The following is a 23808-nucleotide window of genomic DNA, read 5'->3' on the forward strand; positions in this document are numbered from 1 at the left end:
ATGAGTTTCTTTATTGAGTAGAATGGACCTATATTCTCTGGAGTTTAGAAAAATGAGAGATGATCTCATTACATATTTGGAGGACTTGCCAGGGTAGATGCTGAGAGGCTGTTTCCCTGGGCTGGAAAGTCTAGAACTAGTGGCCATAGACTCAGGATAATGGGTTGACCATTTAGGAGTGAGATGAGAAATTTCTTCACTCGGATGGTTGTGAATCTTTGGAATTCTCTACCCCAGAGGGCTGTGGATGCTCAGTCATTGAGTCAAGGGATATGGGGATAGGGCAGGAAAGTGGAGTTGAGATAGATGATCAGCCATTTTCATATTGAATGGTGAAGCAGGCTTGAGAGGCCCTATGGCCTACTCTTGCTCCTATTGCTTATCTGTTCTTATTGTCTACCTGAACCTATCTGAAATTTAAAAGAGAACCAAACTTGTTTTTAATTAGAAGAAGGAATGAAAATGAGCCTTATTAAGTTCTTTAAAATGATGATATTTACCTGAGATAGTTGGTTGCCTCTAACAAACATTGAATACATTGTTTTGAGTCCATGATAAACCTTGTTCATTTTGCCCTCTCAGGACAAACAACCCTCTTTAATTCCATACTTTCTTATGCACTCTTCAACCGTTAGTTTTCAGAACTGTATGAACCATCTATATTGGGAAAATATTACCTGAAATCTGTCATCACTGCATTTAGGTGAGTACAAGAGCATTCTTAAATTCTTTTGTATAATTCAGTGCAAAATGTGCTTTTATTAAAATCAGATTTATGTTAACCAAAGTATAATCCATAATTGATTGATAATGTACATGTGTTTTGTGTTAAAAATCATCAGTTTATGTTGGACTGCTAAACATTTATCTGTACACAAAAAGCTTTCCTAAATGAATTTGGTTATGTCTTTAGTATTCTTGTCTCCTTGTTCTGCTTTCTCCGACAAAGCAGTATTTGTTCAGGCTAACAGATCATTAGTGTACTAGAACCATTTAAAATCATTTGAAGACTATCTAATCAGTAAGCGGTTCTTAATTAAAGTAAAATTTGACACACTAGCATATTGTTTAGGTTAGTATGTTTGTCTTTGAGACTATAACAATTTAAATAGGTATTGCTGTCAAGAATAACTGGCTTTTGGAAAAAAGATGGATTAAGGAATATCAAAGATAGCAGTTGATGTATCAATATACCAGAGCTTGTACTTGAATATTTTTTTTTAAGACAGTTTCTAATGTGCAACCTACAGAAATGATTTATCTAAAAATCATTAACACTCCAGAGATTAAATGTATGGGGTGAGGGGTGGGCGGGGGCTGGTATATTCAGGGTTGCACAAACAGTGATGGATATGGCAGTGCGGGGGAAGTGGTATGGCTTGTCAGGGGTGGGGGAATGAGTGTGGGCCAGCTGCAGCCTGCAATAATAATGTAGAGTAAAATGCTGTGTGATAGGTTGCACATGCAAGGTTGGCATGAAGATGGTTGGACATTCCTGAGAAAAATCATGGACCTACTCAATGCTGGGATCCTGCAGGCTGAGTTTATCTGATGGGACTTCGCTCTTGCTGCTCGAGGCTTTCAGTGGCAATGCTTCACTGGAAAAGCACTCTCAGAATTTTGGCACCTCCTATATTCTGACCTGGAACGTTAACCCAGGACAGGACAAGACAAGTTCTTTCTAATGCTGTTAAAGCTATGCAACCAGCTCCTTTAAAGATGCTTTAGGTGACACCTGCAGGATTAGTCAGTACACAAAGTTTCGATGTATAGAGGTCACTGCTACCTTGCTTGACAAATATCTGGACGATATTTGCTGGCAGCAGAAGAGGTCTCTCTACTTTTTCCAGGATGGTTGTATTCTCAAAACAGTGGAGTCTCATTGATGCAATCCATGTGACCATATGAGTTTCTTTCAGAACAACAACTTGCATTTACACAGCGTTATTAATGTAGCAAAACGTCCCAGGGTGTGTCATGGGAGCACTATCAAACAAAATGTGACACAAAACCACTTAAGGAGATATTACCCATGACCAAAAGTTTGGTCAAAAAGGTAGATTTTAAGGGGTATTTTAAGGGAGAAAAGAAAGGAAGAGAGGAGAAGAGGCTTAGGGAGAGAATTCTGGATCTTGGGGCCTAGGCAGCTGAAGGCATGGCCACCAATAGTGGAACGATGAAAATTAGGGATGTGCAAGAGGCCAGAATTTGAGGAATGCAGAGATCTCAGAAGGGTATAGGACTGGGGAAAGTTACAGAGCTAGGGAGGAGCGCAGCCATTATCACCAATACTAATAGGAAAGGGTTCATTCAAAAGATGGGATATTGCATACTACTGTTGCACAACCTTATGCAGGTGAATGCCAATTACCCTGAAAACTGAAATGGCGAACTCAGTCTACATTGTCACCGTTACTTAACAGAAGATCTAGAGTAGATGGATGAATCATAGTAGTTCAGGGATACTCTATTGAGCTGTGGCTCATGTGAGTCCAAAACCCATAAATTACAGCTGTAAGAAAATATAATGAGGTGCATGCCTCCACAAGGATACAAACAAATATCATGAGTGCACTGAAGGAAAAATGTCATTGTTTGGACACATCTGGTGCATGCTATCTTGCAGCTTTGTAAACGCTCCAGAGTGATAGTAGTGTGCTGAATGTTGCACAATTTTACTATCTGAAGAGGAGTCATCATGCAGCAAATGGAAGAAGAGGATCAGGCTGTCCTTGAAGAGGATGATGCTGTTGGCTCTGAGGCTGAAGAGTTGCCTGCTGCAGTTGCAGTCAGAAAGATAAATCTGGCAATGCCAACAGTTTTAATTAAATGTTAAGCAATGTTAATGTTAAACAACCTCAACATGAGAATTGCTGACTATGCAAGCACCTTACCATTATTCTCTACATTACCTCATCAGCATACCATCCCATTCACCTCCTGTTGCAGAAATCAACCCCAGTATAAGTGAACTTTCAAAACAAAGTAGAATTGCAGACCAAATAGTTTATTGGGCTAATAGTGTTTAATGTTCCATAAATTGATGTTTTTTCACTTGGTACTTCCCCTCTGTGACTATGTATGATGAATATCTCATGTTGCCTAATCAGGTGAAGCAATAAAGGAGCCTCTAGGGAATAATGACCATATTGTAGAATTTCACATTAAGTTTGAAAGTGATGTAATTCAATCCGAAACTACTGTCTTAAATCTAAACAAAGGAAACTACGAAGGTATGAGGGGTGAATTGGCTGTGGTAGATTGGTAAATTAAATTAAAAGGTATGATGGTAGACAGCCAATTTAAGGAACTAATTTCGGGAGCTAGGAAGGAGATTTAAAAAGCAGGACCTCAAAAGCAGTAATCTCAGGATTACTCCCAGTGCCACATGCAAGTGAGCATAGGAATAGGAGAATTGAACGATTGAACACGTGGCTGGAGAACTGGTGTAGGAGGGAAGACATCAGATTTCTGAGACATTAGGACCGGTTCTGGGGCAGGTGGGACCTACACAAGATGGACGGGTTGCATCTTAGCAGGACTGGGATGAAAATCCTCGCAAGGAGATTTGCTAGTGCGGTTGGGGAGGATTTAAACTAAATTGTCAGGGGGATGGGAATCTGCGAGGGAGCTCAGATTGGAGGGAAGCAAAACTGGTAACTTGTCTGGGGTGTGGGAACCAGGAGCAAGTATCAGAGAGAAGAATACCAAGGTGCACAGAATACTGGGGGTGATAGATAGCAAGAGAGTAAGGAATAGTAAGTTATTAGGTGGGGTCAGAGTAAGGGAGAAAGGAATAAAGTCTGAATCAGGGTTAATGTGCATGTATGTGAATGCATGGAGTGTGGCTAATAAGACTGGTGAGGTACAGGTGCAGATTGCCATGTGGAAATATGGTGTTTTGGCTATAACAGAGACCTGGCTCAAAGAAGGGCAGGACTGGGTGTTAAATATTCTTGGATACAAGGTGTTTAGGAAAGATAGGAAAGGGAAAAAAGGAGGAGGAGTGGCGGTATTGATTAAGGAGAACATTGCAGTGCTGGAGAAAAAGGAAGTCCCAGAGGGGTCGAGGACAGAATCAATTTGGCTAGAGCTAAGGAACAGAAAGGTGCGGTTACATTGCTTGGTGTTGTCTATCAGACACCAGCCAGTGGAAAGGATGTTGAGGAACAAATTTGCAAGGAAATTACAGAGAGGTGCAAAAATTATAGAGTAGTTATAATGAGGGACTTTAATTATCCAAACATAGACTGGAATAATAGTAGTGTAAAGGGCAGTGAGGGACAAGAGTTTCTAAAGTATGTTCAGGAAAATTTTCTACAACAGTATGTTGTTAGTCCAACGAGAAAGGAGGCGCTCCTAGACCTGGTCCTTGGGAATGAAGTGGACCAAGTGGATCAAGTATCAGTAGGAGAACATTTAGGGGATAGTGATAATTGTATCATAAGGTTTAGGCTGACTATGAAAAAGAATAAAGAGCAATCCAGGGTAAGAATAATTAACTGTGGAAGGCCAACTTCTATGGGGTAAGAATGGAGCTGGGGCAAATAAATTGGAGTCAAAAGCTGGCAGGAAAACTGGTAGATGAACAATGGGCTACCTTCAAAGAAGAGATAGTTCGGGCACAGTCAAGGTATGTTCCCTCGAAGGGGAAAAGTAGGGCAAACAAATCCAGAGCCCCCTGGATGACAAAGGAGGTAGAGATTAAGATAAAGAAGAAAAAGTGTGCTTATGACAGATACCAGGTAGAAAATACTATTGAGAACCAGGCTGAATATAGAAGGTCCAGAGGAGAAGTGAAAAAGCATATAAGAGAAGCAAAGAGCTAGTATGAAAAGAAACTGGCTGCTAGCATTAAAGGAAATTCCAAAGTTTTTTATAGACATATAAATAGTAAAAAGTTGGTAAAAGGAGGAGTGGGGCCGATTAGGACCAGAAAGGGGATTTATACATGGAGGCAGAGGGCATAGCTGAGGTATTAAATGAATGTTTTGCATCTGTCTTTACCAAGGAAGAAGATGCAACCCAGGCAATGTTGAAAGAGGAGCTAAGTCAGACACCAGAGGGGTTTAAAATTGATAAAGAGGAAGTATTAGATAGGTTGTCTGTATTTAAAGTGGATAAAGCACCAGGGACGGATGAGATGCATCCTAGGATACTGAGGGAAGTGAGGGTGGAAGTCACAGAGGCACTGGCCATAATTTTTCAGTCTTCCTTAGACTCCAGGGTGGTGCCTGAGGACTGGAGAATTGCACATGTCACACCCTTGTTCAAAAAAGGATGTAATGATAAGCCTACCGGCCAGTCAGTTTAACTTCGATAGTGGGAAAATTTCTAGAAAAAATAATTTGGGACAAAATCAATAGTCACATGGACAAATGCGAGTTAATTAAGGAAAGCCAGCATGGATTTCTTAAGGGAAAATCATGTTTAACTTACTGGAGTTTTTTGAGGGGGTAACAGAGAGGGTTGATGAGGGCAATGCTGTTGATGTGGTGTACATGGACTTTCAAAAGGCATTGGAAACAGTGCCACACAACAGACTTGTGAGCAAACTTGTAGCTCATGGAATAAAAGAGATGTTAGCAATGTGGATACGAAATTGGCTGAGTGACAGGAAACAAAGAGCAATGGTTAATGGATGTTTTTTGGACTGGAGGAAGGTTTGTAGTGGAGTTCCCCAGGAATCACTATTGGGATCCTTGCTTTTCCTGATATATATTAATGACCTAGACCTTGGTGTACAGGGCACAATTTCAAAGTTTGCAGATGATACGAAACTTGGAAGCATTGTGAACTGTCATGAGGATAGTGTAGAACTTCAAAAGGACATAGACAAGTTGGTGGAATGGGCAGACAGGTGGCAGATGAAGTTCAATGCAGAGAAATGTGAAGCGATTCATTTTGGTAGGAAGAACATGGAGGGACAATATTGAATAAAGGGTACAATTCTAAAGTCATTGAAAGTGGCAGGATAGATTGAGAGAGCGGTCAATAAATCATACAGGCTTTATTAATAGGGGCATTGAGTACAAGCACAAGGAAGTTATGTTGAACTTGTATAAGACACTAGTTCAGCCTCAGTTGGAGTACTGTGTCCAATTCTGGGCGCTGTACTAGGAAAGACCTGAGGGCATTGGAGAGAGTACAGAAAAGATTCACGAGAATGTTCCAGGGATGAGGAAGTTCAGTTATGAAGATAGATTGCAGAAGTTAGGACGGTTTTCTTTGGAGAAGAGAAGGCTGGGAGGTGATTTGATAGAGGTATTCAAAATCATGAGGGGTCTGGACAGAGTAGATAGAGAGAAACTGTTTCTACTCGTGAAAGGATCGAGAATGAGAGGGCACAGATTTAAAGTATTTGGTAAAAGAAGCAAAAGTGACATGAGGAAAAACTTTTTCATGCAGCGAGTGGTTAAGGTCTGGAATGCGCTGCCTGAGAATGTGGTGGAGGCAGGTTCAATTGAAGCATTCAAAAGGGAATTGGACAGTTATATGAAAAGGAAGAATGTGCAGGGCTACAGGGAGAAGGCAGGGGAATGGAACTGAGGGAGTTGCTCTTTCAGAGAGCCAGTGTGGACATGATGCGCTGAATGGTCTCCTTCTGAGCTGTAACAATTCTGTGATACATGGTTTACAACAAATTTACATTCCTTTGAGGCACAAAAACTCAGCAGGAAAGGTGATCTGAACATGGCTAACAAGAGAAGTTAAAGATTGTATTAGATCAAAGGAAGAGGCTTATAAAGTTGTTAAAAAAAAGTAGTAAGCCTGAAGATTGGGAGCATTTTAGGATTCAGCAAAGGAGGACCAAGAAACTGATAAAGAAAGAGAAAATAGAATGTGAAAATAAACTAGCAAGAAACATAAAAAAAAAATTATAAAAGCTTCTATAGATATGTAAAAAGGAAAAGATTAGCACAGACAAATGTGGGTCCACGACAGTCAGAGACAGCAGAATTTATAATGGGGAAGAAAGAAATGGCAGAGAAACTAAAAAAATACTTTTTGTCTGTCTTCATGGAGGAAGATACAAATAACCTCCCAGGAATACTAGAGAACCAAGGGACGAGAGAGAATGAGGAACTGAAAGAAATTAGCATTAGTAAAAAAGTATTATTGGAGAAATTAATGGGACTGCAAGTTGATAAATTCCCTGGACCTGATGATCTACACCCCAGAGTGTTGAAAGAGGTGGCTGTAGAGATAGTGGATGCGTTGGTGGTCATCTTCCAAAATTCTATATGTTCTGGAATGGTTCCTGTAGATTGCAAGGTAGCAAATGTAACCCCACTATTTAAGAAAGGAGGTAGAGAGAAATCAGGGAACTACAGACATGTTAGATTGATATCAGTAGTAAGGAAAATGCTAGAATCTATTATAAAGGATGTGATAATTGGACACTTAGAAAATAATGGTAGCATTGGGTAGAGTCAACATGGATTTATGAATGGGAAATCGTGTTTGACAAACTTGGAGTTTTTTTGAGGATGTAACTAGCAGAATAGATAAGGGGGAACCAGTGGATGGATTTCGGTATTTGGATTTTCAGAAGACTTTTGATAAGGTCCCACACAGGAGGTTAGTAAGCAAAATTAGAGCACGTGGGATTGGGGGTAATATACTGGCATGGAATGTGAATTGGTTAATGGACAGAAAACAGAGAGTAGGAATAAACGGGTCAATCTCAGCAGCTATGACTAGTGCGGTACCACAAGGATCAGTGCTTGGGCCCCAGCTATTCACAATCTATATCAATGATTTGGATGTAGGAACCAAATGTAATATTTCAAAGTTTGCTGATGACACAAAACAAAGTGGGAATGTGAGTTGTGAGGAGGATGCAAAGGGACTTCAAGGGGATTTAGACAGGCTAAGTGAATGGCAAGAACATGGCAGATGGAACATAATGTGGAAAAATATGAAGTTATACATTTAGGTAGGAGAAACAGAAATGCAGAGTATTTCTTAAATGGTATGGGATTGGGCTGTGTTGATAGGAACATAGGAGCAGAAGTAGGCCATTCAGCCCATCAAGCCTGCTCCGCCATTCAATACGATCATGGCTGATCATCCACTTCAATGCCTTTTTCCCACCATATCCCCATATCCCTTTATGTCATTGATATTTAGAAATCTGTCTGTCTCTGCTTTAAACATACTCAATGACTGAGCTTCCACAGCCCTCTGGGGTAGAGAATTCCAAAGATTCACAACCCTCTGAGTAAAGAGGTTTCTCCTCATTTCCGTCCCAGGTGGCTTCCCCCTTATTTTGAAATTGTGTCCCCTGGTTCTAGACCCCCCAACTAGGGGAAACATCTTAGCTACATCAACCCTGTCTATCCCTTTAAGTATTTTGTAGGTTTCAATGAGAACACCTCTCATCCTTTGAAACTCTAGAGAATACAGGCCCATTTTCCCAAATCTCTCTTCATAGGACAGTCCTGCCATCCCAGGAACAAGTTTGGTGAACCTTCATTCCACTCCCTCAATGACAATAATATCCTTCCTAAGGTAAGGGAACCAAAACTGCTCACAGTACTTCAGGTGCGGTCTAACCAAGGTTCTATACAATTGAAGCAAGACTTCGTTACTCCTGTACTCAAATCCTCGTGCGATTGCTTGCTGCTCCTGCATGTTAGCTTACAATGACTTATTGACAAGGACACCCAGGTCCCTTTGTACATCTACACTTCTTAATCTCTTAACATTTAGGACATACTCTGCACATCTGTTCTTCCTACCAAAGTGGATAACTTCACATTTTTCCACATTATACTCCATCTGCCACATTCTTGCCCACTCACTAAGGCTGTCCAAATTCCTTTGAAGCTGCTTTCCATCTTCCTCGCAACACATTCCCACCTAGTTTTGTGTCATCTGCAGACTTGGAAATATTACATTTGGTCCTCACATCCAAATCATTGATATATATTGTGAACAGCTGGGACCCAAGTACTGATCCTTTGTAGTACCCCACTAGTCACAGCCTGCCAACGCGATAATGACCCGTTTATTCCTACTGTCTGTTTTCTGTCCATTAACCAACCCTTAATCCATGTCAGTATATTACCACCTATCCCATGTGCTTTAATTTTGCTAACCAACCTCCTGTGGGGGACTTTATCAAAAGCCTTCTGAAAATCCAAGTATACTGCGCCCACCGAATCCCCTTTATCAATGCTGATAGTAACATCCTCAAAAACTCCAACAGGTTCGTCAAACAGGATTTCCCATTCATAAATCCATGTTGACTATGCCCAATCAGATCATTATTATCCAAGTGTCCATTTATCACATCCTTTAGAATAGATTCAAACATTTTCCCTACTACTGATGTAAGGCTAACAGTTCTGTAGTTCACTGTTTTCTCCCTCCCTCCCTTCTTAAATAGTGGGGTGACATTTGCTACTTTCCAATCTGCAGGAACTGTTCTAGAATCTATAGAATTTTGGAAGATGATCACCAATGCATCCACTATCTCCATAGCTACCTCTTTCAATACTGATGTCCTTCAATTCTTCATTCTCCCTAGTCCCTTGGATCTCTAATTCTGGGAGATGTCTTGTATCTTCCTCAGTGAAGACAGACACAAAGTAATCATTTAGCTTCTCAGCCATTTCTCTATTCCCCATTATAAATTCTCTGCCTGTAATGGACCCACATTTGTCTTAGCCAAATGTTTCCTTTTTACATACCTATAGAAGCTTTTACAGTCTGTTTTTATGTTTTTTGCTAGTTTACATTCATATTCTATTCTCCCTTTCTTTATCAGTTCCTTGGTCCTCCTTTGCTGTATTCTAAAATCCTCCCAATCCTCAGATTTACTACTATTTCTGGCAACTTTACAGGCCTTTTTTTAAAATCTTATACAATCCTTAACTTCCTTTGTTAGCCACGGTTGACTGCCTTTACTTTTGGGATTTTTGTGCCTTGAAGGAATGTATAGTCGCTGTAAACTATGTAATCATTCTTTGAAGACTATCAAATTTAACACCCTGGTTTCAGATTGAACTATCTCACTTTCAAACATAATGAAAAATTCTATCATGTTATATCCTTGACCCTGGCACCAGGGAGGCAGCATACCATTCTGGAGTAACGTTTACTGCCAAAGGGACCTGGGTGCCCTTGTTCATAAGACACTGAAAGCTAACATGCAGATGCAGCAAACAATTAGGAAGGCAAATATTGCAGGAGGAGTTGAGTACAGGAGTAAAGAAGTCTTGCTGCAATTGTATAGAGCCTTGGTGAGACAACACCTGGAGTATTGCGTACAGTTTTGGTCTCCTTACCTAAGGAAGGATATACTTGCCATAGAGGGAGTGCAATGAAGGTTCACTGGACTGATCCCTGGGATGGTGGGATTGTCCTATACTGGGCCTATATTCTCTAGAGTTTAGAAGAATACAAGGTGATCTCATTGAAGCATACAAAATTCTTACAGGGCTCGGCAGGATAGATAGAGGAAGGGTGTTCCCCTGGCTGGGGGGGTTCTAGAACTAGGGGAAACAGTCTCAGAATGAGGTAGGCCATTTAGGACTGAGATGAGGAGGAATTTCTTTATTCGGGGTGATGGATCTTTGGAATTCTCCAGCTCAGAGGGCTGTGGAGGCTCAGTCATTGAATATATTTAAGGCAGATATCGATAGATATCTAGATATTAAAGATATCAAGGGATTATGGGGATAGTGCAGGAAAATGGTGTTGAAGTAGAAGATCAGCCATGATCTTTTGAATTGCAGAGTCGGCTCGAGTGGTCGAATGGCCAACTCCTGCTCCTATTTCCTATGTTCCTAAATGCATCTCAGAGTGACCCAATGGGAGATATTTTTACAATATGTGCAGGACTCTTCTTATCCACTATGTAAAAAGCCCAACAAGTGAGAATCCAGTAAAGGGAAATGAATCAAAACAGATAAGAGAAGTAAGCACAGGGGAACATCTTGGCAATAACAATCACACCATATAAAAACTTATATTTATATAATGCCTTTAACATAATAAAACATCCCAAGGTGCTTCACAGGAGCATTCTAAAACAAAATATGACACTGAGCCACATAAGGAGATATTAGGTCAGTCGACTGAAAGCTTGGTCAAAGAGGTAGGTTTTAAGGAGTGTTTTAAAGAAGCTAAGTGAGGTAGAGAGACGCAGAGGTGTAGGGAGGTTAGGGCCTAAACATAATAAAGTTTAAGATTGAGAAGAACCTAAGGAAGACCAAAAGCCAAAGTAATAAATTGGAAAAAAAGCTGATTTTAAGACGATGAGAATGGAACTGGGGAAAATAAATTGGGAAAATTTACTGGCAAATAAAGATATAGAACTTCAGTGGAAAACATTTAAAACAGTGATCAATAGATACCCAATCCCCTTTTCCCTGCCTTGGTACTTGCTTAAAACCGGTTATATCTCTAACTTTTTCCAGTCTTGACCTGAATGTTGACTCTGCTTCTTTTTCCACAGATGTTGCCTAAACCTCTGAATATTTCCACCATTTTCTGTTTTTATTTCAGATTTCTAGCATCCACAGTATTTTGCTTTTGTACCTAGCTTAACATCGGTGATAGGAAAGATAAGGGAATCCTTGCTCAAAGATGTCATAGGAAAACATCTAGAAACTGAAAATATAATTGAGTAGTCAGCATGGATTTCAATGCTTGTCCAACATTGAATTCCTTGAAGAAGTAACAGAATAGGATTATGCAGTAGACTTGGATCTCAAAAGGACTTTGATAAGGTACCACATAGTGGACTCATGACTAAGTTCAGAACATGTGGAGTCAGGGCACAAGTAGCTGAATGAATAGAAAGTTGGCTACAAAACAGAGAAAAGGAGTTAAACGCAGTTACTCAGACTGGCAAGACATAGGAAGTGGTGTTCCACAAGGGTTGGTACTGGGACCGCTATTGTTCACCATTTAAACTTGGGAATTGGAAGTACAATTTCAGAAATTGTGGGCGATAACAAATTGGGAGGTGTAGTTCATACAGTGGAGAACTGCGACAAAATACAGGAAGGCATTAATAAACTTGCTGAATTGGCGTGCAATGGGTAAATTAACTTCAATATGGATAAGTGTGAGGTGGTACAATTTGTTAGGAAGAATAAGGAGGCCACGTTCTCCTTGGAAAATAAATGTCTAAATGGGGTAGAGAAACAAAGGTATCTGGGACCGGGATTCAATACAGATAAAACAAACACTAAAGGTAGCGACAGAGGTTTATAAAGCCATAGAGAAAGCAAAAAAAGCACTGAGGTTTCTGGAGGGGTGGAATTGAAAAGTGGAGAAGTTATGTTAAACTTGTATAGAACCTTGGTTAGGCCACACTTGGAATACTGTGAACAGTTCTAGTTTATATATTATAAACAGGATATAGTAGCATTGGTGAAGATGCAAAAATGATTTAGATGTAAATTGCATTTCTTTCTAGCATTTGCAGTATTCCAGGCACTGGTCTCTGTTTCCTACCAGCTATAGTGCAACAGCTCAGGCACCAACTCTGGTCTGTCCAGTCCATCCCAGCCTCAGACCTCTCTCCCCTCCCTGCCCCTTGCAGCCAGTCCCTGATTTCCTTTGCAGGTTGTTCCCCTACTCTGCTTCAGGCCCTGGCCTTATCTTTTTCTTTCACTCACATGTTATGGTCAACCTTGGATTCAGCAGTTTAATGCTGGGGCTGTGGTTATGGATCCAGCACGACAGCAGGAAGATTACCTGATCAGTTGTACTGGTGAGCCTTCCTATCTGATCATCCCAACCCCTTCTCCCTTCCAGCTCTCGGGCTGAATTTTACTGACCCCCCAAAGTCAGGGTTCGGGGTGAGGGGGGGGTCCCAGAAAATGCCTCCGGGAGAGGCCTGCCACGGGTCTCGATGCCGGGAAGGCCCCGCCCCATATTACTGGCAGTGGCAAGGCTTCATGGCAGCCTTCCCACCACTTGGCAATGGGAGCAGGATCTAAATATTTAAATGAATGTAAATTACTGAACTAATGACCAACCTGCTCCCTTCAGCCGTCCTGCTGTGATATTCAGATAGGTTGCTGGAACTCCCCCACCTTCGGATTTCCATTTGGAGATCCGAGGCGGAACACTGGTTGGGAGGGGGGAGCAGATAAGTTTTCAGGGTGAGGAGGGGAGTGGAGTTAAATGTTTTCTATTGGTCTAGGAATTAGTGGGAATGGGTAAAGTTCATAGTTTATAAACTTTGTGGGTGGGAAGATCGGGATCGCAAGATACGTTTTTTTCAGAGGGGAGAGGGAAAGTAATAAATTGTTTAGTCATCCGGGGGCGGGGGTGGGGGGAGAGGGGCTTGACTCTTTCATTAAATGTTTTACATTAGATTTATACTGTCTGTAACTTTAAAAATTCACATTCAATGGAAGGACTTGGAGCTCTTTAAAAGTGGCACTAGTGTCTACGCAGTGGTGCCGGACGCCGTTGCCGGGGACGAAGTGCTCTCCCCCTCCATGTTATCGGTGGTGGGGGGCCGGTCTGCCCCGGCCATGTAAATGAGCCACCGCGTATAATATCGCGGCGGCTCCGCGGAATAAAATCTGCAGGCGGCGAGCTAGTAAAATTCAACCCCTCATCTCTGCCTCCCACCCACTCTCCACCCCACCACCCCCTACCCCCACCCAATACTGACACCCCGCTTATTCCTTTGTATCCAGGGAAAGTATTTCTGTGGTTATTGACGGGTCAAAGTTCCAAGTTTGTTTCAAAGGCTTCATTGGAGATGAGAGGAAAAAAACTCATGAAAGTAATAGAGAGAGAAGGCAAGTGGGAAATGGAGAGAAAATGCGTGAGGGACATAGTTTTAGAAGGAAATAGAAAGATTGAGAAAAATTACAGAGACCAACAGAGATATAGAGGTGACAATGAGAGAAACTCATAGAGTGAGATAAAGTAAGATGGAAAAAGTGGAAGATAAAGAGAAAAACAAAAGATATAGAGAATAATGCTTCATGTGCCAGGAGTGCATGTCGTGAGCTTCAGTATGCACCTCACTTCCTAATATGTGCTACTGATGCGCAAAGCTCAGTGCTGTGGACACGAAGGATGAAAATATGCAGCTAGCATTTGGTCACAAGTTTCTATGTTAATTCTGCCTTGTGAATGGAGTTCTTTTCAATTATATACATGTGAAAGCTCTGACACACTTTGCTCTTCTGTTGCTGTTGCAGTGAAGGAGAAGACGGGCTCCGGGCTTATTATTGGAGCAAGTTCTCAGCTCCAGAGGATATAGCACACTACATCAAAAATGCAACCACATCTAACTTGCAGCAAGTTAATGGCAAAAAGCTGAAAGTGCCCCTGCTGAATTCTTCTGAAGAGATGTCCTCCCCCGAAGAAGATTTTGATGTTTACACTGTTGAGCTGTTTGGTAGTATTTTTATTTATGTAAAATGAAGATTTGTGCAGTAAGTTTGTGCAGAAAACTGGTAACTATAGGCCAGTTAGCTTGGCATCTGTCATGGGGAAGGTGTTAGAATCGATCATTAAGGAGGCAATAGCTGGGCACTTAGAAAAACTCAAGGTAATCGGGAATAGTCAACATGGTTTTGTGAAAGGGAAATCATGTTTACCAATTTATTGGACTTCTTTGAAGGACTAACATACACTGTAGATAAAGGGGAGCCCGTTGACGTATTGTAGTTGGATTTCCAGAAGGCAGTTGACAAGGTGCCACATAAAAGGTTATTGCGCAAAGTAGGAGTTCATGGTGTAGGGGGTAACATATTAGCATGATAGAAGATTGGCTGGCTGGCAGAAAACAGAGAGTATGCATAAATGGGTTCTTTTCTGATTGGCAGGATGTGATGAGTGGAGTCCTGCAGGGGTCTGTGCTGGGGCCTCAACTTTTTACAATTTATATCAATGATTTAGGTGAGGGAAGCAATGGCTTGGTGGCTAAATTTGCAGATGACACAAAGATAGGTAGGAAAGTATGTTGTGAAGAGGACATAATGAGGTTGCAGACCTATATATTTAGATTGAATGAGTGGGCAAAAATCTGGCAGACAGAGTATAATGTGAGAAAATGTGAAGTTGTTCACTTCGGTAGGAAGAAACAAAAAGCAGAGCAGAGTTTTACTCAAATGGAGAATGACCGCAGAATTCTGAGGTGCAGTGGGATCTAGGTGTTCGAGTGCATAAGTCACAAAAAGTTAGTATGTAGGTACAGCAAGTCATAAAGAAGGCGAATGGAATGCTATCCTTTATTATGACAGGAATTGAAAATAAAAGTAGGGATGTTATGCATCAGTTTTACAGGGTATTGTTGAGACCACATCTTGAATACTATGTGCTGTTTTGGTCTCCTTATTTAAGGAAGGATATAAATACGTTGGAGGTGGTTCAGAGGAGGTTTATTCGATTGATACCTGGAATGAGCGGGTTGTCTTATGAGGAAAGGTTGTACAGACTGGGCTTATTTTCATTGGAGTTTAGAAGAGTGAGGGGAGACTTGACTGAAGTGTATAAGATCCTGAACGGTCTTGACAAGGTGGATGTGGAAAGGATGTTTCCTCTTGTGGGTGAGTCCAGAACTAGGGGGCACTGTTTTAAAATTAGGGGTCGCCCTTTTAGGACAGAGATGAGGAGAATTGTTTTCTCTCAGAGGGTTGTGCGACTTTTGGAACTCTCTGCCTCAGAAGGTGGTGGAGGTGGGGTCATTGAATATTTTTAAGGCAGAGGTAGATAGATTCTTGTTAGGTAAGGGAATCAAAGATTATTGTGGATAGATGGGTGTGTGGAATTCGAAACACAAATCTTATTACGATCTTATTGAATGGCGGAGCAGGCTCGAGGGGCCGAATGGCCTGCTTCTGCTCCTAATTCGTATGTTCGTATGTTCGTAAGTCTAGTGATTCCGTTTTATGTTTGTGTATATTCTTTTCAGATCTCACTATCTTTTCAACTTTTTGCAGCTTCAGGATCTGAGGAATATGACTTGACAGTAAAATCAGGTAAGGATTTTTTAAACTGTTACTATTAGTGTATGAATCCCATTGACAAGACATAACTAAACATTAATTCATATTCATGGGTCTTTTCATTGTTGTTACAAGAGGGCGGATTTGGAATTCGGGAGGATTTTGGGTGGCTAGTGGACCACTCAATCATGTAAGCATAAGGCTGGACCAATTGTGATGGCTGTGTTTCATTTTGGGGGGGTGGGGGGGCGCCCACACATTTGCAGTGGTCACAGGTAGCCCGCCCAGTTTGAGGGTTGGGGCCAGGGGATGGGGGGCACAGTGAGATTTTGACTGGTTCTGGCACAATTTTAAAAGGTGAATGAATACATCTTTTAAAAAGACATGTCATGCCACCCGGAGAAGATTGTGGGTGGTGCAGGAATTTATTCATAGCAGCATGGGATTAGATTAGATTAGATTAGAGATACAGCACTGAAACAGGCCCTTCGGCCCACCGAGTCTGTGCCGAACATCAACCACCCATTTATACTAATCCTACACTAATCCCATATTCCTACCAAACATCCCCACCTGTCCCTATATTTCCCTACCACCTACCTATACTAGTGACAATTTATAATGGCCAATTTACCTATCAACCTGCAAGTCTTTTGGCTTGTGGGAGGAAACCGGAGCACCCGGAGAAAACCCACGCAGACACAGGGAGAACTTGCAAACTCCACACAGGCAGTACCCGGAATCGAACCCAGGTCCCTGGAGCTGTGAGGCTGTGGTGCTAACCACTGCGCCACTGTGCCGCCACTGTGCCGCCACTGCGCCCGGATGTTAAAAGCAAGAGCACCGAGGTCCAGCAACACAGTGGTAGAGGCCCTAGTGGTGCGGTTGAAGTCAGATGGCACCAGGGTCCCTAAATGGACTTGACAGCAAGCCAAGAAGGAAGAGGCACGAGTGTTAAATGCTGGACGATCATCCCAAGGATATTGGTTCAGTGCTGCATGAGGTTCAACAATCTGCCCAGGACTGCAAAGGTAAGAACAGTGTCTTGCTATCCCAGTTTTCTCTGCATTACACCTGGCCACAGCAGTTTTTGCTCCCCAGCGCAGCAATCCAGTTCTTCTTTCTTATATTCCACGTGCTTCTTCTTCCATCACCGCTGGTAAATGCACTATCTTTCCTTCTCGTTACATTCACACTTTCACCTGCTGCTGATGCCCACAAACCATGTGCGCACAGCAGACTGTGTTCACTTTGTCTGAAAGGCCTTTTATTCTACTGCTAACTGCTTACATATTCCTCACTGCAGGCATTTTCTTGCACATGTCCACCTCCCCATCCTTCCCCCAACTTGCTGCTTCTCCCTCTCAGCATGGACATAGATGAACATGTTGAACAGCACAAGAATCTAACACTAATTCACTCACAACAAGAGGGGACAGGCCTAGTCTGCATCCAGGACCTCATGCAAATGGAGGAGGAATCTATTCTCATTATTAGATGAAGAAAGCTCAGTGAGTTTTGGCAGTGCCAAAGCTGGAAGCAGCGTTCATCAGGATTGTCTCGTTTTTTAAAATTATACCTTTTCTCTTTCCTTTTGGAAACATACATACAGGTATCCTGGTGCTGCCTGTTATATGTTGCATCATAACCTTTCCTTGCCATACTGACCCTTGCTCCTTTCCTGTTTCTCTAGGTTTTTCTCATTACTTGGACCCACAAGAGAAGACATGGCAGGGAATAGCCCTCCAGAAGAAGCACCATCACTTGCTCCAGCCTTCACAAGCAGCAGTACAGAAATCAGCATCCCTGCTGACATAGACCGTGAGCTAGAGGGGAGGCACATGGTGATTCGCAGAGCACAAGTGAACAGAGCAGAGGCCAGAGGAAAGGGTGGCTGGAGGGTAAACCTGGGTCCTAACTCTGCTGAGGAGTGCAGTGATGCCGATTTCAGAGCCCCAGCCTACAAAAAGAATCTGCTTGATAAGCACCAAGAATTTTTGGAAGTAATGGGCAGCCTACCTTGGAGTTGCTGTTGTATGTCAGAGAATGAAAGAGTACGGTTCCAACTCGTGCCGCAAACTGGCCAGTGGTATTAGTACTCTGCAGTCTACCGTGGAGCACTGATGCCAGGTCCTCTGCACAGGGGTCTGTGTCTTCAATTCTTAAAGCTTTTCTCAGGAGACTCAAGATTTTAAATAAAAGAGCATTACAGATTTTATTCCCATTTTAAGTTATTATTCTCCCTTCCTCTTTTAGGTCTCCCTCCAAGCTGAGAGTGAGCTTCTCTCAGACCTTGTCTGTGTCACTCTAGAATCAGCCATTAGGACATTCTTCAAAGTGATGCAGCAGACATGCCCATTGATTTCTTGCTTTCTCTATGGGAATGTGCCTGGCCTCCTCTTGGTATCTCACCATAAAGCCACAGCCAAGAATGAGACCTTGCTGTATGTGGAATTGTAGGTGTGAACCCGTGGAGTACTTTTGCAAACTGCAGCACTGTGGAGCACTAACATTACCCTCCTTCATCATGGCTTTAAGGACGTGGTACTTCTGTCAAGAGTTCAAGCTGACAAACATCAGCCTAGTCATTCCCCTTTTTGAAATATTTGATCCATTGAATTTGTTTTTTGCCAATAATTATGTACCTTTTCATGTTTAATCTTTCCATCTTGCCAGAGACCAGAGAAATTTATAGTGTAGTCCATATGACCTTCTGTCTTTGACTATTTAAGAACAATGAATTGATAACTCTGACAACTTAAAAATGTTTCAACTGATGTAACTTCCCTGCTTATTGTGCTTATACAATTGCAGCTTAATTTGCTATGACATCAACAACAACTTGTATTTATATAGCGCTTTTAACGTAATAAAACATCCCAAGGTGCTTCACTTTTATAAAACAAAGAAAGACACCGAGTCACAAAAGGAGATATTGCCCCCCCCCCCCACCACCACACAGGAGCCGGCGGGGGGCGGGGGGCCATAAAATTTGAGTGGGATCCGAGCGGTGCCATTCCCACCCCGTTGCAATTTTACCGGTGGTGGAGGCAGCGTAAAATGGTCCGCCCGCCCTAGGCCAATCAAAGCCCTTAAGTGGCCAATTAACTGTCATCTCCCACTGCTGAGGTACCCCAGGAGGCCGCTAGGTTTTACCTCTTGTGCATCCCTGATTTTAATCACTCCACCACTGGTAGCCGCGCCTTCAGTTGCCTCAGCTCAAAGTTTTACCTAGCAGCCTCCTTGTGGGCTGCGGGGTGGCCCTCCTGATTGGACACCCTGTGCCCCATGGAGGGCCCCCTCATGGCCCAATCACCTCCACTGCACAACACTACCACCCCCCTCCACCCAACCGACCCCTCCCTCGCCTCACTGGGGCCCAGACGATTGTCCCTGGTGAGGCCCCAAAACCGCTGATTGGCCGGCAGCTCCATTAAGTAGGAATTTCTGCCTCAGAGGCGTGGAAGTCCTGCCCAAGGCCAATTAAAGACCCGGGGAGCGTAAAATCCTGGCCTGGCTCCCCAGGCCCAGTGGAGGCAGTCTCGCTCCTGACTTTTTGGCCAGTGGGTGGGGCCTCCCACCTAACATAAAGTTCTGACCATTATGTCAGATAACCAAAAGCTTGATCAAAGATGTAGGTTTTAAGGAATGTCTTAAAGGAGGAAAGTGAAGTGGAGTGGCGGAGAGATGTAGGGAGGGTATTCCAGAGCTTGGGGTTGAGGCAACTGAAGGTGCGGCTACCAATGGTGGAATGATTAAAATCAGGGATGCACAAGAGGCCTGAATTAGAAGAGTACAGATACCTTTCAGGGTTATGGGGCTGGATGAGATTACAGAGATAGGGAGGAGCGAAGTCATGGAGAGATTTGAAAACAAGGATGAGAATTTTAAAATCAAGATGGTGCTTGACCAGGAGCCAGTGTAGGTCAGCGAACACAGGGGTGATTGGGGAACAGGACTTAGTGCGAGTTAAGACATGGGCAACAGAGTTTTGGATGACCCCAAGTTAAAAAGAGTAGATTGTGGGAGACCAGCGAGGAGTACGTTGGAATAGTCAAGACTAGAGGTTCTGAAGGCATGAATGAGGGTTTCAGCAGCAGGTGAACTGAGACAGGGGTGAAGTTGGCCGATGTTACGAAGATGGAGGTAGGCGGTCTTAGCGATGGTATTAGGGCAGTAGTTTAACTGGTACTGGGGAGATACAAGTATTGGAGTACGAGAGAAAACTAGGAAGAAATATTAAAATAGATAACAGCTTGCACAAATATATAAAAAGGACAAGAGTAGCTAAAGTGAGCATTGGTCCCTTAAAGGGTGAGACTGAGGAATTAATAATGGGAAACGAGGAAATGGCAGAGGATTTGAACAAGTATTTTGTATCTGTCTTCACAGTGGAAGACACAAAAAGCATCCCAAGAATAGTAGACAATCAGGAGACAAAAGGGAGGGAGGAACAGAAAACAATCACTATCACTAGAGAAAAAGTAATGAGAATACTAATGGGACTAAAGGCTGACAAGTTTCCCTCACCTGATGGCCTGCATCTGAAGGTCTTAAAGGAAGTGGCTGCAGAGGAAGTGGATGCATTGGTTGTAATCTTCCAAAATTCCCTAGATTCTGGAAAAGTCCCAGTGGATGGGAAAACTGCAAAGTTAACACCTTTGCTCAAGAAAGGAGAGAGACAGAAAGCTGGAAACTATAGGCCAGGGAAAATGCTAGAATCCATTTTTAAAAGGGTAGTAGCATGACATCTAGAAAATCACAATACAATCTGGCAGAGTCTACATGGTTTTGTGAAAGGGAAATTGTGTTTGACAAATTTATTAGAATTCTTTGAGGATGTAACAAGCAGGGTTGATAAAGGGGAACCAGCAGATGTAGTGTACTTGGATTTCCAAAAGGCATTCGATAAGGTGCCACATAAAAGTGTTACTACACAAGATAAGAGCTCGTGGTTTTACGGGTGATATATTAGCATGGATAGAGGACTGGTTAACTAACAGGAAACAGAGAGTAGGGATAAATGGGTCATTTTCAGGTTGGCAAACTGTAACTAATGGAGTGCCACAGGATCAGTGCTGGGGCCTGAACTACTTACAGTCTATATTAATGACTTGGATGAAGGGACTGACTGTATTGTAGCCAAATTTGCTGACGATACGAAGCTAGGTAGGAAAGCAAGTTGTGAGGAGGATGCAAAGAGTCTCCAAAGGGATATAGATAGGTTGAGTGAGTGGGCAAAAATTTGGCAAATGGAGTATAATGTGGGAAAATGTGAGTTTGTCCACTTTGGCAGGAAGAATAGAAAGGCAGAATATTATTTAAATGGAGAGAGACTGAAGAATGCTGCCGTACAGAGGGATCTGAGTGTCCTTGTACATAAATCACAAAAAGTCAGCATGCAGGTGCAGCAAGTAATTTGGAAGGCAAATGGAATGTCAGCATTTATTGCAAGAGGAATAGAGTATAAAAGTAGGGAAGCCTTGCTACAACTGTACACGGCATTGTTGAGACTGCACCTAGAATACTGTGCACAGTTTTGGTCACCTCATTTAAGGAGGGATATAGTTGCATTAGAAATAGTTCAGAAAAGGTTTGCTAGGTTGATTCCGGAGATGAAGGGTTTGTCTTAAGAGGAAAGGTTGAGCAGGTTGGGCCTATACTTATTGGAGTTTAGAAGATTGAGAGGTGATCCTATTGAAACTATAAGATTCTGAGGGGGCTTGACAGGGTAGATGCTGAGAGGATGTTTCCACTTGTGGGGGACATCTAGAACTAGGGGACACATTTTCAAATTAAGGTGTCTCCCATTTAAGATGGAGATGAGGAGGAATTTCTTCTCTCGGTTTGTTAGTGTTTGGAATTCTCTTCCCCAGAGAGCAGTTGAGGCTCGGTCATTGAATATATTCAAGGCTGAGTTAGACAGATATTTCATTGACAAGGGAGTCAAGGGTTATGGGAGTGCAGGCAGGAAAGTGGAGTTAAGGCCACAATCAGATCAGCCATGACCTTATTGAATAGTGGAGCAGGCTTGAGGGGCCAAATGGCCTACTCCTGCTCCTTTTTCTTATGTTCTTATTCGACAACAGTGGAGAGTTGTTGGAGGAGGATGGTGTGGTCATCCATATCAAAGACTGCGGACAGGTTGAGAAGGACGAGAAGGGAAAGATTACCTTTGTCACAATCACATAGGATGTCATTTGTGACTTTGATAAGAGCTGTTTCGGTACTGTGGCAGGGATGGAAACCTAATTGGAGGGGTTCAAACATGGAGTTCCAGGAATGATGGGAACAGATTAGGAAGGTGACAACACATTCAAGGACTTTAGAGAGGAAGGAGAGTTTGGAGACAGGATGGTAGTTTGTAAGGGCAGTGGGGTCAAGTGTTTTTGTTTGAGGAGGGGATAATGACAACAGATTTAGAGATACAGCACTGAAACAGGCCCTTCGGCCCACCGAGTTTGTGCCGAACATCAACCACCCATTTATACTAATCCTACACTAATCCCATATTCCCAACAAACATACCCACCTGTCCCTATATTTACCTACCACCTACCTATACTGGTGACAATTTATAATGGCCAATTTACCTATCAACCTGCAAGTCTTTTGGCTTGTGGGAGGAAACCGGAGCACCCGGAGAAAACCCACGCAGATACAGGGAGAACTTGCAAACTCCACACAGGCAGTACCCGGAATCGAACCCGGGTCCCTGCAGCTGTGAGGCTGCGGTGCTAACCACTGCGCCACTGTGCCGCCCTAAAGGAGAGAGGGAGAACACCGGGCGGTACAGTGGCACAGTAGGGCGGCACAGTGGTGCAGTGGTTAGCACCGCAGCCTCACAGCTCCAGGGACCCGGGTTCAATTCTGGGTACTGCCTGTGCGAAGTTTACAAGTTCTCCCTGTGACCGTGTGGATTTCCGCCGGGTGCTCCGGTTTCCTCCCACAGCCAAAGACTTGCAGGTGATAGGTAAATTGGCTGTTGTAAATTGCCCCTAGTGTAGGTAGGTGATAGGGAATATGGGATTACTTCAGGGTTAGTATAAATGGGTGATTGTTGGTCGGCACAGACTCGGTGGGCCGAAGGGCCTGTTTCAGTGCTGTATCTCTAAAAAAAAACACCTGAGGACAGAGAACCATTTACAATATTGGCTGACATGGGGACAGGAGGGGCAGTTGGGTGATCAGCAGTTTAGTGGAAATAGGATCTACCGTGATTGTAATATGAATGTTAGTGGAAATGACCTAACAATACTGGTCCCCTATCATAACTGCAGTGAGAGACTGGGAGATTCCCTATGGAATTTAAGCTCCACTTACTGGGGGAGGTGGGGAGGTTAGTTATAGGCAATAGAAAATAGTTTCTTGCCTAGTAATATGTCTACCCTCCTAGCATATAGAGGACACGATTACAAATCTCACAAGCCCCAAGAAAGGTTAGAGATTATTAAAGAAACATTCTCCGGAAATTTCCTTGAGTTCTTCCCATTGGTCACCATTACTTTGGCAGATGATTGGCAGAAACCTTGTTTGTGTGGTTTCCACTAATCTGCCATAGTTTAGTGGCCGATTGGGAGAACCACTGAGGAAAGTTCTGGTTATCATTTCCCACAGAAACTTCTTATTCGGGTCAACTGACACTTTTAAATGCAAGTAGATCAATATTTGTTAAGAACCAGAATTAAAGGTTAAAGAGATGTTTGACCGGAGTGCTGAACTTTTCATGGTAAGTTGTGGAAGAAAATGAGTGTTCCCTAAAGCAGGGGATCAACAGGTTCTATGGGAGGGGAATCAATGATAGAGTAATCATATTGGGGCAGGATTGGGTTGAATAGCCTTTTATTGCTCTGGATTTCCATTGGTTCTT

General features: G+C 42.7%; 1 protein-coding gene across 1 annotated transcript in view; it reads left to right on the forward strand.

Annotated features, from left to right (window-relative positions):
• LOC137374195 (suppressor of tumorigenicity 14 protein homolog) overlaps nt 1-23808 on the forward strand; it is a 120448-nt gene that overhangs the window by 13642 nt on the left and 82998 nt on the right. The window contains exons 4-9 of the mRNA XM_068039983.1: nt 636-703; nt 14187-14403; nt 15905-15971; nt 16074-16128; nt 17632-17941; nt 18195-18394. Coding sequence (XP_067896084.1) covers nt 636-703; nt 14187-14403; nt 15905-15971; nt 16074-16128; nt 17632-17941; nt 18195-18394 — 917 coding nt within the window. The remainder of the gene's footprint in view (nt 1-635; nt 704-14186; nt 14404-15904; nt 15972-16073; nt 16129-17631; nt 17942-18194; nt 18395-23808) is intronic.

This window comes from Heterodontus francisci, chromosome 10 (genome assembly GCF_036365525.1).
Source record: "Heterodontus francisci isolate sHetFra1 chromosome 10, sHetFra1.hap1, whole genome shotgun sequence".
Taxonomy (NCBI): Eukaryota; Metazoa; Chordata; class Chondrichthyes; order Heterodontiformes; family Heterodontidae; genus Heterodontus; species Heterodontus francisci.